General features: G+C 34.3%; 1 protein-coding gene across 2 annotated transcripts in view; it reads right to left on the minus strand.

The window, feature by feature from the left end:
* Nucleotides 1-3,712: 3,712 nt before the first annotated feature.
* TMEM196 (transmembrane protein 196) overlaps nt 3,713-14,389 on the minus strand; it is a 53,864-nt gene continuing 43,187 nt past the window's right edge. The window contains exons 2-5 of one of the 2 annotated variants that reach the window (XM_011944159.1): nt 14,163-14,219; nt 9,980-10,234; nt 8,735-8,808; nt 6,180-6,529 (exon numbers count right to left, since the gene is read on the minus strand). In XM_011944159.1, coding sequence (XP_011799549.1) covers nt 6,523-6,529; nt 8,735-8,808; nt 9,980-10,234; nt 14,163-14,219 — 393 coding nt within the window. In that variant the 3' untranslated portion in view covers nt 6,180-6,522. Of the gene's footprint in view, nt 6,530-8,734; nt 8,809-9,979; nt 10,235-14,162; nt 14,220-14,389 lie in introns of both variants that reach the window. The other variant, XM_011944160.1, reaches the window with a different exon arrangement.

A 14,389-nucleotide genomic window follows, 5' to 3' on the forward strand; every position in this document is an offset into this window, starting at 1 on the left:
TTCTCTATACCCTACAGGTCCAAGCACCTTATCAATAAAGCCTAGGGGAAAAGTGATCTTGTTTCCGTTTCTCAGTTACAGCTTTCTACCTGTCTCCAATGACTTCCTAGATTTTCCAGCCTCTTTATATTCAAGGTTTACGGAGCTCAAGTTTTCTTTCAGTTGGCTTTCTTTGAAATCCTGTTTTCAGTCTGAGCACATACTTGTTGGCCAGGTGACTAAAACGGTCGCTTCTCTCACTAGCTGCTGCTACCTCAGTGACTAAAGCTGGATTTTAATTGGCTGATTCAGGAGTAGGGAGTTTCGTTAAAGGAACCCAAGTGTCTAGAGTGAAATAACTGAAGGTAGCTATCAAGGCTTGACAACTGGAGAGATTAAGTCTCAGGTTCAAGTGCAGGGACCGGAAACTGAAATCAAGGCAGCATCAAGAACCAGAAATTTGAATTTAAAATCAGAAGAAGTAGATTAAATAAAGGAGAATGGTTCATATGGGATAGAATTGGTTTGTTTTATGGACCTAAGTATGAGAGTGTGTGTGTGTGTGCGAGTGTGTGTGTGTGTATATACGCATGTTCATGTTATATGATTTGGCTGAATGCCTTTAAGATTCAGGAGAAATGATCTCACTTTTCAGGTAAAATGATGTCTACCCACCTTTTTCTTATTTATTCTATTTCTTATTTCTTGTTAAATAAGAGGTGTTAATATTATAAAAGTATATTCACCTTTATAGATAATGTATATTATAATAGCATTTGCTAAACAGAGCTTGACAAATGCTTATTTTCACCTGCTATGCCACCATCCTCTTTGCTGGTAAATGGCAATAGGCTAATATTACCACTACTAAGTATATTGAGACTTGGAAACTTGACCTTCTCTCCAGCAATTCATTTTATTACAGAGAACACTGAGGCTTTTACTTTGTTTCCTCAGAGGTTGATAGAAGAATACTAATATACTCTGAAGATAGAAAGAGAAGTCTGGCTTTCAAACGCCTTTTTGGATAGTAATGAAAGGAGTGGACATTTAGACTGCTATCTAAACAAGCCCTTAGATTACTTTTATATTACAAAGTTGAGTGTTATTTCATCCTTGGGCTGACTTACAGTTCAGAGTGAGGGGTAGTGTTGGCTAATAGAGCCACCCCCAAAGGTGTCAGTAGCTTTTCTTTCCTGGGCAATGACCCTCTTATTTCAAGGGATTTCTTTTAGTGCATGACACCCCCCCGACCCCAGTTCCCGGGATGGATGTTATAGAATGATTAAGTGGAGATCAATACCCCGTTGGATACTAAGGAACAGTCATGAGTCCCGATTACTTGCAGCTAATACAACACTTGGTGAAATTTTGACAACATTTTAGATTTTTCTGTGAGGTTTCAGGCAAATTCTAGAGCCTTCTTGACAATTTTCAATGGCATAACAACTTTTGGCTTTGGGGAAAGGCTTGCAGTGTATTCTGTGGCTGAAGAAGGTAGAGCCTGTCAGTGAAGAAAATCTTGTGAAAACAGTAGTCCCTAGTTGATGTGGAGGAAGGTAAAGATGGCAAGATTTCCAACTAAATGAAAGCCTTCTGCCTAAAATGAAGGAGTCTCTTTTCACTATAATTTGTTGATGTAGATAATATTGAAGTGTTAAAATATTAAAATAATTTCATTAAGGCTATAGCTTGATTTTTAAGCAATATATTACTTGTGAAATGCATTTGTATTCCTAGTAAAGGACTCTTGTATTCAATAAATTGTTTTCCTAGCAAAGGGAGTAAAAAAGAAATTCCTCTGTTTAATTTTGCTAGGCATCCACATTTCCAGCAATTTCTGAATTGGTTTCCCCTGCTATGAGTAACTGACAACCTGTGATTTATGGATTTGGAATAATTGAATTTCTTGGCTGTCATACACTTTGAGTAAGAAATATTACATATGTTTCCAGAAAAAAATGACTAAAAGAAGAAAAGAGTGAAGTGATGCCAACTTCTGACATTTTATTTGGAAACAGTGCTCTAATTGAATAATACTTAAGATGCTTCTCTAAGTTTCTGAAATATGTTTGCTAAATAATCTTTGAAAATGTAGTTTGGGACATAAGGTTTTAAAATACAACATTTTTGAACTAAGTCAAATAATAAAGTGGAAGACCATATATTTATTATTCTTACATCCCCAAGCACAAGAAATGCAGGGTATCTTTTGACACATGTAATAAGTAGAGTAAAATTCTTCAAAAATAGGGGTTACACACCATCTCATTTTGCTTGTCAAACATACAACATTTGGTAATTTAGTGGAATTGTTCTAAGCAGAACTTTTTAAATGTGAAATCTCTAAAAAGATTTTCTACTTGATTATGGGTTGTGCACATTTGCTAGTTTTTACAAGTTGTGTTCAGTTTATGGATTTTTTTTTTTTTTTAGACAGAAACTCACTCTGTCACCAGGCTGGAGTGCAGTGGTGCGATCTTGGCTCACTGAAACCTCCACCTCCCGGGTTCAAGTGATTCTCCTGCCTCAGCCTCTTGAGTGGGTGGGGTTACAGGCGCGTGCCATCATGCCCAGCTAATTTTTGTATTTTTAGTAGAGACGGGGTTTCACCATGTTGGCCAGGATGGTCTCAATTTCTTGACCTCGTGATCCGCTTGCCTCGGCCTCCCAAAGTGCTGAGATTATAGGCGTGAGCCACCGCACCCGGCCCAATTCATGGATTTATAATTGGTGCATCACCTTTCAAATTCCATGGAGTATTTACTGACTCTTTTTATATTTTCAATTGTAATGACAGTCGGTTAATTATGCAAGAATTTGTACAAGGACTGAAGGAAATGGGAAGTTTCTATGTGCTTTTGACTAGCATTATCCAATGGATCTTTCTGAAATGATGGGGATCTTCTGTAACTATTGCCCATATATGTCTATTTGGCACTTGGAATATGGCTAGTTTGATGGAGAAACTGAGAAACAAAAATATTCTTTTTGTTTTAATTAATTGATATTTAGATTTAAATAGTCACATGTGGATAGTGGCTACCATATTAGACAGTGTAGGTAGACCTTAGAACAGTGAGTTTATGACCTTGAGCAATTCAAGGCTTCTCTTATGGGTGGCATTAAAATTGGCTGCTCTGGATTACGTTCAAAGGATTTCCTCAGTGGTTCTTAACTGGGTAATATCTCCCTACCAAAGAAACAGGTAAGCATTTGTTAGGACATTTTTGGTTATTAACATGATTAGAGTGTCCTCCTGGAAGAGATGAAAGATGCTCAATGGCCTGAAATGTGTGGGACAGTCTGCATAATAAGTTATTATCCAGCCCAAATGCCAGTAGCAACCAGTTTGACAAACTCAAGTAGGCCATCAGAGTTCTCTAAATATTGTGGTTTAATTTGTGACATCACATGCAATCTCTGTCCTACCATAGTAAATTCTGTCTCATATGATCTGTGTCTTAGTTTCTCATGCCCTTAGGGACTTCACATTCTTATTATAATCATTTTGTTTGATGTTTTCAACCAGTCTCTCTATACTTGAACATATTCTAACTTTTGTATCTCAACTAATATTCTTATTTAATTCTATATCCTTCATCTGTGACTATCTCTTTCCCCTCATTCACAGCAGGCTATCCCTTGCCACTCTCAGAATAGCACATTTATTCATGTAGCTATTGGGGAAGCTATTTCTGTATTATAATGAAAAGAAAGCCAACACCATATGTAGTTTCAAAGCACATCATTTTATTATAGACATGTCAGTAGAGTTACCATATCATGTTCCATTTCCAAACCATCGTGTGTGCATATATATACATATACATATACACATATGTGAATATATATACACACATACACATGTATGTTTAACATTTCCAAAGAGAGCCCAATTGTATTCTTTTATGCTTATGATACCTCTCCCTATTTGATATGGTCCAAAGCATACCACCATACCAGTTTCACATATTTTTTCTAATTTAGTATCACCTTGCTTTCTTCCAAGGGTAGGCTCATACTAAAACTATAAGGTAGTCACTTAAAACATTCCAGCATGTGGTTCAATGTATTGTCCAAATTAAATTTTCAAGCACTTAAACAATATCTTTCTAACATCCCCCACTTATCTAAAAAAGAATCACTGCACATCCCAAGTAAATCATTCTAAACTGAACTCTGAAAACACTAGGTAGAAATGATCATATTTAAAAATATATCTATACTTGGTTAAACATACACTGTAAACTATTTGAATAATTATGATTGCATCTCTTTTTAACTATACATCAAAGCAGTGATATGCCTTCTTTTGCCCTTTAATGTTATGTTATAAATCAGTTCAAAAGGCATTACAACATTTTTCTGATTTATTATAATTTTGTATTGTACAAACATGTTTATAGAGAAATGCCACGGAAAATTAGAGTCAGTGTTTATTCTTGCAGTACAAAACTACATTCTTGCGTGAATTCAGTAGGACCGTACACACACAAACATGTTCATGATGTAATTTAGATTTTCATTGGCAAAGATCATGCCTGTTTGTGGCACTGAATGAATAGTTATGATGTTGATTCACTATGTGAGGTTGCATTTATGGACAGCTTCTGTAATATACTAGCCAATGAAGTTATCCAAAGGCATTGGGAGACTTCAAAAACTACACCAAAAAAGCAGAGTCCCGTTATTTCTGTTGAATAGATGACAGCCAGAAATTTTAGTGAGCTGATTTGAATAGGTTACGTGATGATCATGTTGCTATAAAATAAAAGACCTTCAAATTTTCATTAACTTGTATCATTATTACTGTGTCAGCACAATTAAAACTCATGTTTTGTTTATAAGTCATATTCTCATACTGGGTACTAAATATTTTAATTTACCTATGGTTCAATAAGTAACTCGTAAAAAATGACTTGAAAATTGACTAGATTTGGGGAGAAAGAAAAGTATACAATATAGTGAGAGTTATGTATTTAAAAATAATAGATTTCTTTGCCTGTTGCCACAGGTTACATTCTCATAAATATATTCAGATATATGTTTTTTTTTCATGTATATGTGTTGTTCTTGTTTGCTCTTTTGACATTCCATTATTACAGGAAATGAATGAATCTAGCTATATAAATGTTAGCCTATCTTTTTACTTTTTCCACAAAGAATTCTTTCAGGCTCTTTGGATATATGCTTTCTTATATATGGACTGCCTATATTATTTCATGAAAATTGTAAAACAAAACACCTAAATTAAATTATAGCAAAGGTAAGTATAACTTCATTGTTGGGGGGTTACATCATCTACCCTTTTGTATCATTTAATTGGACTGCAAGGTGTTTGAAATATCAATACCATCAACAATTTTAAGTCATGATGTCTTTATAAATATGGAAGTATGTCATTAAAATCATGTTCCTTTATAAATTAATTTTAATTGCTATACATAAGTACTATAATCATAGTGAAACAGTAAAATAAGTAATCTATCTATATACTACACTATTCAGATCACTCATCTTCATAAATATCAGCCACAATGGTATTTACACAAAACAAACCTAATAGAAAGAAGAAAAATGGGCAAGTTTAGTAGAAATTAAACATGTGATTTTGTGGGCATAGAAGAGCCTTGAGCAATTGCCTTCCCATTTCTATTGGAGTAGAATCTTAATAATACCCCCACAGCATCACAATTGCTTTTCTAATACCTATTTACATTCATGTATGCTATAATATATGCTGTATACATGTTGTATATTTACAGTATATATACACACATTCACACACATCCTTTATTCTTAAGCTCATTCATGAACATGCAGATCAGTCTGCACAGTATGATCAAAACATGTTTATTTTCTTAAATGATATTCACATATAACTTTTCCTTCTTTGTGCAAAAATGCAAAAATACCATATAGATTAGTATCCTCTCTCTCTAAAAAGTCTCTTTTTTATGCTTGAGGTTTTTTGTCCTTTACAAATAAATTATGAAATATATTTCATTCACAAGTTGAAAATAATTACAATGTTTTTATAACAAGGCATTACTGAGGTTTTGAATGGTGGCATCCTTGAAGCCATCTGTCTTTCAAAACAAAGACATCAGTAAGTTATTTTTATTTCTTGATATTTGCACTTTTCAATTACTCATATGAAATGTCATTACAAATCTAATAATCATGCTAGTCAAATAGTGTTTGTATAGAATATGCATTTTATTTGTTTTATTATTTCTTTTTCCTGAAAAGGAAACAATCTGGAAAGCCTCTTGAAATTGCTGTATTAGAATGTTTCTGGAAAGTTTTTCACCCCATGAAAAAGGGTGGAGAAACCAGTGAGGCAATATATTTTTTAGGAAGAATAATTTTAGTGGATGCTCAGGAGAAATAAATGCAAATGCAAAAACTGTTTTATTTTCTAGTCCTGTGGTGTCTCATTGCCTCATGAAAATCCTAAAACGTGTTCAATTCTTTAAAACATTGATTATACTCTTCCATTAAATATCAGCTGTGGTCCTCCATTGCTCATGTTGTCTGTCATTTCCTGTTAGAAAAATGACATGATTAATTAAAATTCGCTTTCGGAATAAGACATTGTTTTGGTTAATGAGTTTGCAAAACAGAAATTTTAATCCATTGAAAAACTTGCTAAGTTTTGGGGAAAGACAAGGATATTGCTGTTATATTTGAGGAAATAAAATTTCATGGCATCTTGGAGCACATGAAAATGCTGAAGTAAGAGTCGGTTAGACCAAAATATTCTATCCACAACAACGGTCCATTCTCTCCCCACTTTCCTGAGTTTCCTCTTTCTTTCTTCAACTAAATTTTGGAAAGACCTCGCCTAGAAAGAAGAAGATGGTTAAATGCTCAAGTTTTTCTAATGCATAGACTCTGCTGAGCCTGTCAACAAAGTGCCAATGCATTCTAGAGGTGACCTTAATTCTACAGGAAAATGCGTGGCCTTTTGCTAAGAACAGAAAAAGGCCTACAAGGGAATCATTGCTCATTTGTAACTATGGATCACTAAAAAATCACAGTAGGAAAGACTGTTTTTCATGACACCATCACTCTTCCAGTAAGAAATAATAACAGCGAAGTCTCTTAACATGTTTTTAATGGATCAGTTACTAAAAAGTTAATAAGTAAAACTATATAGAAAAGCACTGAAAATATAGATGCAAAGGACAAACTAGCATTAAAAGTTTCACTTTCGATTATATGAAATAACATTATGAAAAATTGTGATGCTTTTAATTCATATGTTTTATTAAATATTAAACCCTTCCCAACACAATAAAAAGTGATGGGATGTGAAGCCCATTCATATTTTAATGGTTAGAGCATCATACTAAAAATATGTTGATAAAATTATCTAAAAATAGATTGGCAGCATCTTTCCATGCTTGAACAAGCCTATTTACAACAGAGCAGTAAAAAAAATACATATATATATATATGTATATATATACACACACACACATATATACACACACACACACACACATATATATATATATTCTCAATTTATTTCTATCTGTTTCTTTCTAGCTCTGTTTGGAGAATCTGCTAGATATGTACATGGTGAAAGTCTCCTAGAGATTCATGTGATGAAAAATCTGAAAATATATTAGGGTTATTGTGCTGGAGCTAAGTTTATAGCTCAGAAATCTGATTTGAGGTTTCATTGAGGAACTCATCATTGATGGCAAAATAAGCAGAATCACCCCCTACCCCCAATGATCTTCAACAAAATTTACTTTTCCCCTTTTACCTACTAAGAGAAAAATCAAATTTCTAGTAGATTTACATAAACCTATTCGGTGCCTTTTCTCCTTCTACAAGGACTTTGCACTCAAAAACTGCTTAGAAACGATAAAAAGTTAATCCATTATATTAACCTTCAATTGCAGAATTTAGTAAAACAATTTTTAAAAATTTTACAAAAAAAGAGTTTTCTTAACTGAATTCACTCTGCCACGAACACAGATCAAAATCACTGATCGGAAAGAAGAGTGAAAATTATTTTTAAAATGAGTGAGTCTCCAGTTTGCAAAAAAATTGAATTTGCAAATAGGCATGCTTAATTTAATAGGAAGATTGTAGTTTAAATTTGGGCTGGACCAATGTGACTATTTGCAAATGGGCTTTCTGCAAATGGACCATAGTATCCATGTGACTTTCTGTATGTCCACTTACTTTGTTTGAGCAAACCAAGAAACATTACTATTTATTTTTAACAATTTGAAATATGGGAACTAAATTTAAAATTTATCACATAAGATAATTTTACTAGAAGAGTCTTTTCATACTGAAATTTTACTGTATTAGTGTCCAACTTTGGCCATCTTCTCATGCAATTTTAGCATGAGGGAAATACACAGTTTGTCTTTATCCAAACATATCTATTATTAAAAACAAAACTCTGGCCCATGAATGATTATACTGAGTCAGTATCATGAAGTAGCAGACAATAAAAGGAGTCGTGAATCATCCAAGCAGAAATGTGTTTGGATGCTTATAGGCGGGCTGAGTATTTTAAATACTCAACCAACTTTCAAGCTGCAAGACTCGGCCATGTAGGTTTATGTCAGCTCTGCAAAGTAAGCGCTTATGAAAGCGATACTTTGAGAAACAACATTAAACAACATCAGTTCAGACTGATCTGTTGACATCATGACTTTCTGGAAGGGGGTAATACTTTCTGCAGTGACATTACAACATGGTAACTCCCTAGAAATCAGCGTACCTTGTAGGTAACTCTGGTGTCGGGGGCACCACCGGGCAGCTGGGCAAGTCGGTTATTTCAATAGCCCTCAATCTCTAATGTAAATATAACAATCATACAATAAATATTGCACAAATATATACAGAAAACTAAATCAGACTAGTATAAAAACAAAGCACAAAAGAGCCACTATTCATATATACATATAAAATGACCATCTATTTTTAACAATCATTTCTTTAAATTACTGGAGTCTTCCTATGTATATTATTAATTCTTTAATGAAGGACATGCGTAGCTCTGTTTAAAACTGCTTTCTTGAGTCAATTTGAGAACACTTACTCACCTTATTTGAATGTATAGATTGTACACAAAATGGAAACACTACAGAATAAATATTTTTTCTTCAAAATAACATTATAAAGAAATGTGCAGTAAGTCTTGCTGTTATTACTTCTGCTCTGTGCTTATGCAATTTTATTTCCATGACATGAAGCAAAATATAATGTGGCCATTACCTTAGTGAGTTTATTTTACAAATGTTTCCTCTTTTCTCTACTAGATCCAGTAGCAGGAACTGAATTAAGGAATATGTGCAAAATGTAATAGAAACACAGACATCATACTATACCTTTTGTCCTTTTATACAATTAATTTAACTTCCTATTTATATGGGTTTCATGAAACAATTATGCAAGGACAACTGCTTAAAATACAGGCAAAGCTATCCACATATGCATAAGTTTAGATGAGAATTAAATGAAGCTTTATATGGACTGTAATATCTGCACTGATAGGCCAGGCTTTTTGTCACCTTATTAAAAAGCCCCTTTATACTTGAAGATCAAATTTACATAATCAAATGCATCTCCTTACAAGAACAAGGGAAGAGCTAGAAAAGGGAATTCATGCAATTTCTAAAACTGGCATTATTGAGTGGAGAGTGTATTTAGTATCTGTGCTTTTCCTCAGTATAATACATAAAAATCCATATTTATAAAGCATTCACTATTTTATGAAATACTATTTTAGGCACTGTGTTTTTGAATAGACAGATAGACCACAAACTTTTGTTGAAAATAGGTGTACCCATGAACTGCGGAGAAAAAATAAATAAATATAAAATTTCTATTCTTAACCCAATAGAGACAAGTGTGTAAAATCTGATTCCGCAAAGTGTGATCTAAAGTTTCAAGTTGATTCACCCAGAGTGGACTTCAGTCTTCATCATGTGCTAGCAGTGAGAGGAAAAGGTACGAAACTCACTTTCTCAGCCATTTCATGAGAGTGATGCAGGGAATGCTCCCTTTCTGAGAACATCCTCCTCTGTTCATAACTGGCTAGTCGACAAGTGAGCCAGGAAGAGAGAGTGCAGCCCCCGATCCCAATGCACGCGAGAGACATGGAGGCAAGGTGCAGAGGGTATAGGGAGGAAGTTTTCTTTGTGACTGCCCGGAGGAACTGAAAATTCAGGATGCCCCCAATGAGTCCACAGATACAGCAGGCTGAAAAGAGGATCATCTGATAAAAAAAAAAAAGAAAGGGAGCGTTAAAGTTGAAAAGTCAAACCTGACCAGAACACAGTTGCCCTGTCGGGCTGCACGTCAAGGATGACTAACCTACAATAAAGAAGAAAAAGTGGTTTTGGTGCTTCACAGAGGACAGGAGATTTTTTTTTTTTTTTAAGCCAAGTTTCTGTTCACTCTGACTCACTGTAGACAGAGAGAGTATACCACAGTGTTTCAGAAATTGATAGCTGACGATATTAAAGCCAAGAATATAGCTTATGAAAACCCTGAAGCAAACAAAATTTATCTTCTAGGTAGATTCAGATTTAAATATTTATTTAACATCTACTGTGTGCTACTATGCTAGAAACTTTAAAACTTTAACAGATATCATCTCAATTAACACTCCCAGCAAGCCTCTGAGATAGTAACATGCGTTTTAGAAAATGAATGGTAAATAGCTAACGCTAAATTTAGGCACCAAACCCAGATTTTTCTGATTCTAAATCTAATTTCACTGTGTCAATCCTTCAAAAATATCTCAATAGCTGCTCTTTGGATTGTCATTGGTTCCACCTAACTTCAAATCTTTATACCTTCCTACCTATGTGAGCTTAGGAAATTTAGTTAAATCTCTTTTTTTAAAAAAAAGTTCACTCATATTTCATTGTGCATGTATTTCCTAAACAAGTACTTTAGGGACTCCTATGAACTGGCCCCTATATATTACAAATATTTTATTACTTTGTGGCACTATTGTTGAAGAATATACAATAGGTGTTCCAAAAATACTGTTTGTTTGTTTGTTTTAGTGAAACATGATGTAGCTTTGCTTTTGGTCCTACTATTGGTTGGATCTCGGTGTCTATTAATAGAGCTAGGGGGGTTAATCAACAACTATCATAGGATCCCTAGCAGAACCAAGAATAATGCTTTCTGAGACGTAAATATTTTGTGAATATTTAATAAACTTAATTAACTAGTCAAATAACTTTAATAATTATATTTTCTTTTAGCATCTGGTCTAAATTCTTCCATGGGCTTTCATGATACTTTATAGTATGATACTAATTGAATTATGCAATCTCATTTCCATTCTTCTCTGGAACACAGTCTTATTCCAGTCACCTCTCTTGTCCTTCAATATGGGTTACTTATTCCCACATCAGTGATATTTTTCATTTCCTAGAAATAATTTTGCTTTTTCCTTAGACTCCTGGATGAAAGGCACAAATTAAGTCCTAACTTGGACTTTAATGATCTCCTCCTTTGCTATAATTCCCCAGGTCAAACAGCTTTGTAACTCGCTTTAACATTTAATTTTACTTTATCGGGTATTATTTTTCTTTTCTTTTTTTTTTTTTTTTTTTTGAGATGGAGTCTTGCTCTGTCGCCCAGGCTGGAGTGCAGAGGCGCAATCTCGGCTCACTGCAAGCTCTGTCTCCCAGGTTCTTGCCATTCTCCAGCCTCAGCCTCCCCAGCAGTAGCTGGGACCACAAGCGTCCGCCACCACGCCTGGCTAATTTTTTGTAATTTTAGTAGAGATGAGGTTTCACCGTGTTAGCCTCGGTCTCCTGACCTCGTGATCCGCCTGCCTTGGCCTCCCAAAGTGCTGGGATTACAGGCGTGAGCCACCGCGCCCGGCCTTATCAGGTATTATTTTTCATTGACAGTTGAGTTTACCCTGCACTTATTAAGCACCTAGCATCTGTTAGCCCCTGAGTCAGCAGCTGCTGGCATTACAATCAATCATTCATAATTATTCCTCTTGAGAATAGTTAAATCTTGTGAAAGAGAAGATCCAGAATTTTAACATAGCATGATAAATATTAAGAAAGGGATATATGGATTGCCCTAGGAGTAGGGAGAAGAATTTAGCCCAGCCAAGATTTTTGGAGAAGGCTTTCTTGAGAATATGTCATGTCAGTAACTACAGTAACTACAGTAGTTAATTTCATTTCTTCAACTTAATTCAGCATTCCTTATTGCATCTGTATCATCAGAGCCAAAAATCCAATAATGAATAAAATCTTTTTATACTTGATTAAATATAATACTGAAGATCTGTTACCAATAATAAAATCATCCTACTAACTGTAAACTTGTAGCTCACGATGCCTAGTAGAATTAACCAATTATATTTTATTTTAAAGTTGGTTTGGATGTCATACTGTTCTTTGATATATTTTGGTGTTTACTCATTCTCTGAACATATGGAAAGATATTATAATCAAACTTCAAATAATTAATTATTGTTATAGAGAAAGTAGACAATACCTTTAGTTTTCTATCACAGGAAAGCCCATATCTTTCCTGATGTCATTCTGATTAATTCTTTAAAGGCATGACACCTCATTAACATGTGCTAACAAAGCAATCTTATCCAGGAATTAAAATGTTAAAGTCTGTAACCATATACTATTTTCAAATTTCACGAGGTTGGAGACTCTAGACTGCAGATATATTTGGAGTGAAAACTTTTTTAAAAATTTCATTAAAATGTAGAAAATCTTGATAGTTAAATGCCATCAATGGGGACTTCAGAAGGTACAGAGGATAATGTACCTTCTAATAGTAGACACAGCTACCACCTGAATGGTAGTTTCTAAAAAAAAATCAGATTTCATTTTTTTTTTTTTTGTAACTTATAAGAGAAAGACAGAAAAGTGACATTATTGCTTTTGTATAAAACAACAACAACAATAACAACAAAAAGCCTCTTCCTTTCTTTTTTATTTTTTCCTTCCCTCCCTCCTCTTCTTTTTCTCTCTCTCTTTTCTCTTTCTTTTCCTTTTTGTCTTGCTTCCTTGTTTGTTTACTTGCTTTCTCCCAAGGAGTTGTTCCTACATAGTCATAAAGAGTCTTGGTAGAGGAAGAGCATAAGAAGAATGAAGGCCATGTCTAAAGAATGATGGGAGAATCATAAATGCAAATTACAAGCCTGAAAAAATACATTTTTTTCTAAAGGTTTCATTTTTCCCTTTATGTAATTTTTAAAAATCAAATATAAAATTGCTGTCTAAAGCAATGAGGGCTTTAGCCTTTTTGTCGTAATAGATGTTCTCACAAAGAAAGGTGTGATTAGAAAAAGGGGTCAAATAAAAATAACTGCAATGCTTCCAACTCCCTGATTGCTCACATAACTGGCCTCCCCTTGGAAAACTCTTTTTAGGCTCAAAGGCCACTTCCTAGGGTCCCTGTGTAGTATTAATTTTGCTAATTTGTAAGTGTCTATGTTCTTTCCCATAATACTTGGTAAAATAAACCACACTTTTTCCTTATTTCCAAACTCTCATAAAAAATCATGAAAGGCAATGTGGAATCCACACTTCAGCATGCAGTGTGTCTCATCCAACCAATATCAGAGTTAACTGGGAGTGTGTTCCATACCCCAGAAACCCACTCTAGTACCACAAAACATCTGAAAACACTTATGGGTGCATTCACAGTAATAAAAGAAAATAAAATAAATCTCTGAGAATTAACTGTAACCATAGCAACACAGCTGTCTTGCTGCTTCGCAAAACTTGCTTCACAGTCAAAGAAAGCCAATAATCCTTAGGCCCAGTTCCATATTTAAACGGTTACATTTCTCATGGGCTGAAGCTTTATCTTCTTGAGCTCACTGAAGGATTCAGGCGATTGTCTGGCAGTCTTCAAATTGGAAAACTAGAGACTGCCATCTGCAGCAGTCATTAAAGGTTACATATTCCGGTATTTAAAGAGTTTATTAAAGTGTTTTTATATTGGTGGGCTTTTGTCATGGTTTCATTTTGATGGTTTTCTTTGAAAACAGAAAAGGCAGGATTTTTTTGCCAGTTTTTTTTTTTGTCTCAAACTAGCAATATTCAGTATATGAAAACTGGCTAGTCATCATTTTTATTTTAGAAGTTTACATTTCAAACACCTCAATGCATAATACAAACAAACAAAAAACTTACGACAAGTCCTGATTTTTTTTTGGCGCACAATATTCCACAAATGCCACAAAGAAGAAACTGAAAAGGAAAAGAAGAACAATTATGCCTTATCCAAAGACACGAGGACCCCTAGATTTTAGCTTTTAGTTCACTCATGACACTTTCTCCAGGGACGATAGAACATTTTAAATTTCCTTCAAAACCTGGAAAGGATAAGATCTCATTCTAGAATAGTAAAGGATAAAAGT

The sequence above is a fragment of the Colobus angolensis genome, unplaced genomic scaffold (assembly GCF_000951035.1).
Source record: "Colobus angolensis palliatus isolate OR3802 unplaced genomic scaffold, Cang.pa_1.0 Scaffold229, whole genome shotgun sequence".
Classification (NCBI taxonomy): Eukaryota; Metazoa; Chordata; class Mammalia; order Primates; family Cercopithecidae; genus Colobus; species Colobus angolensis.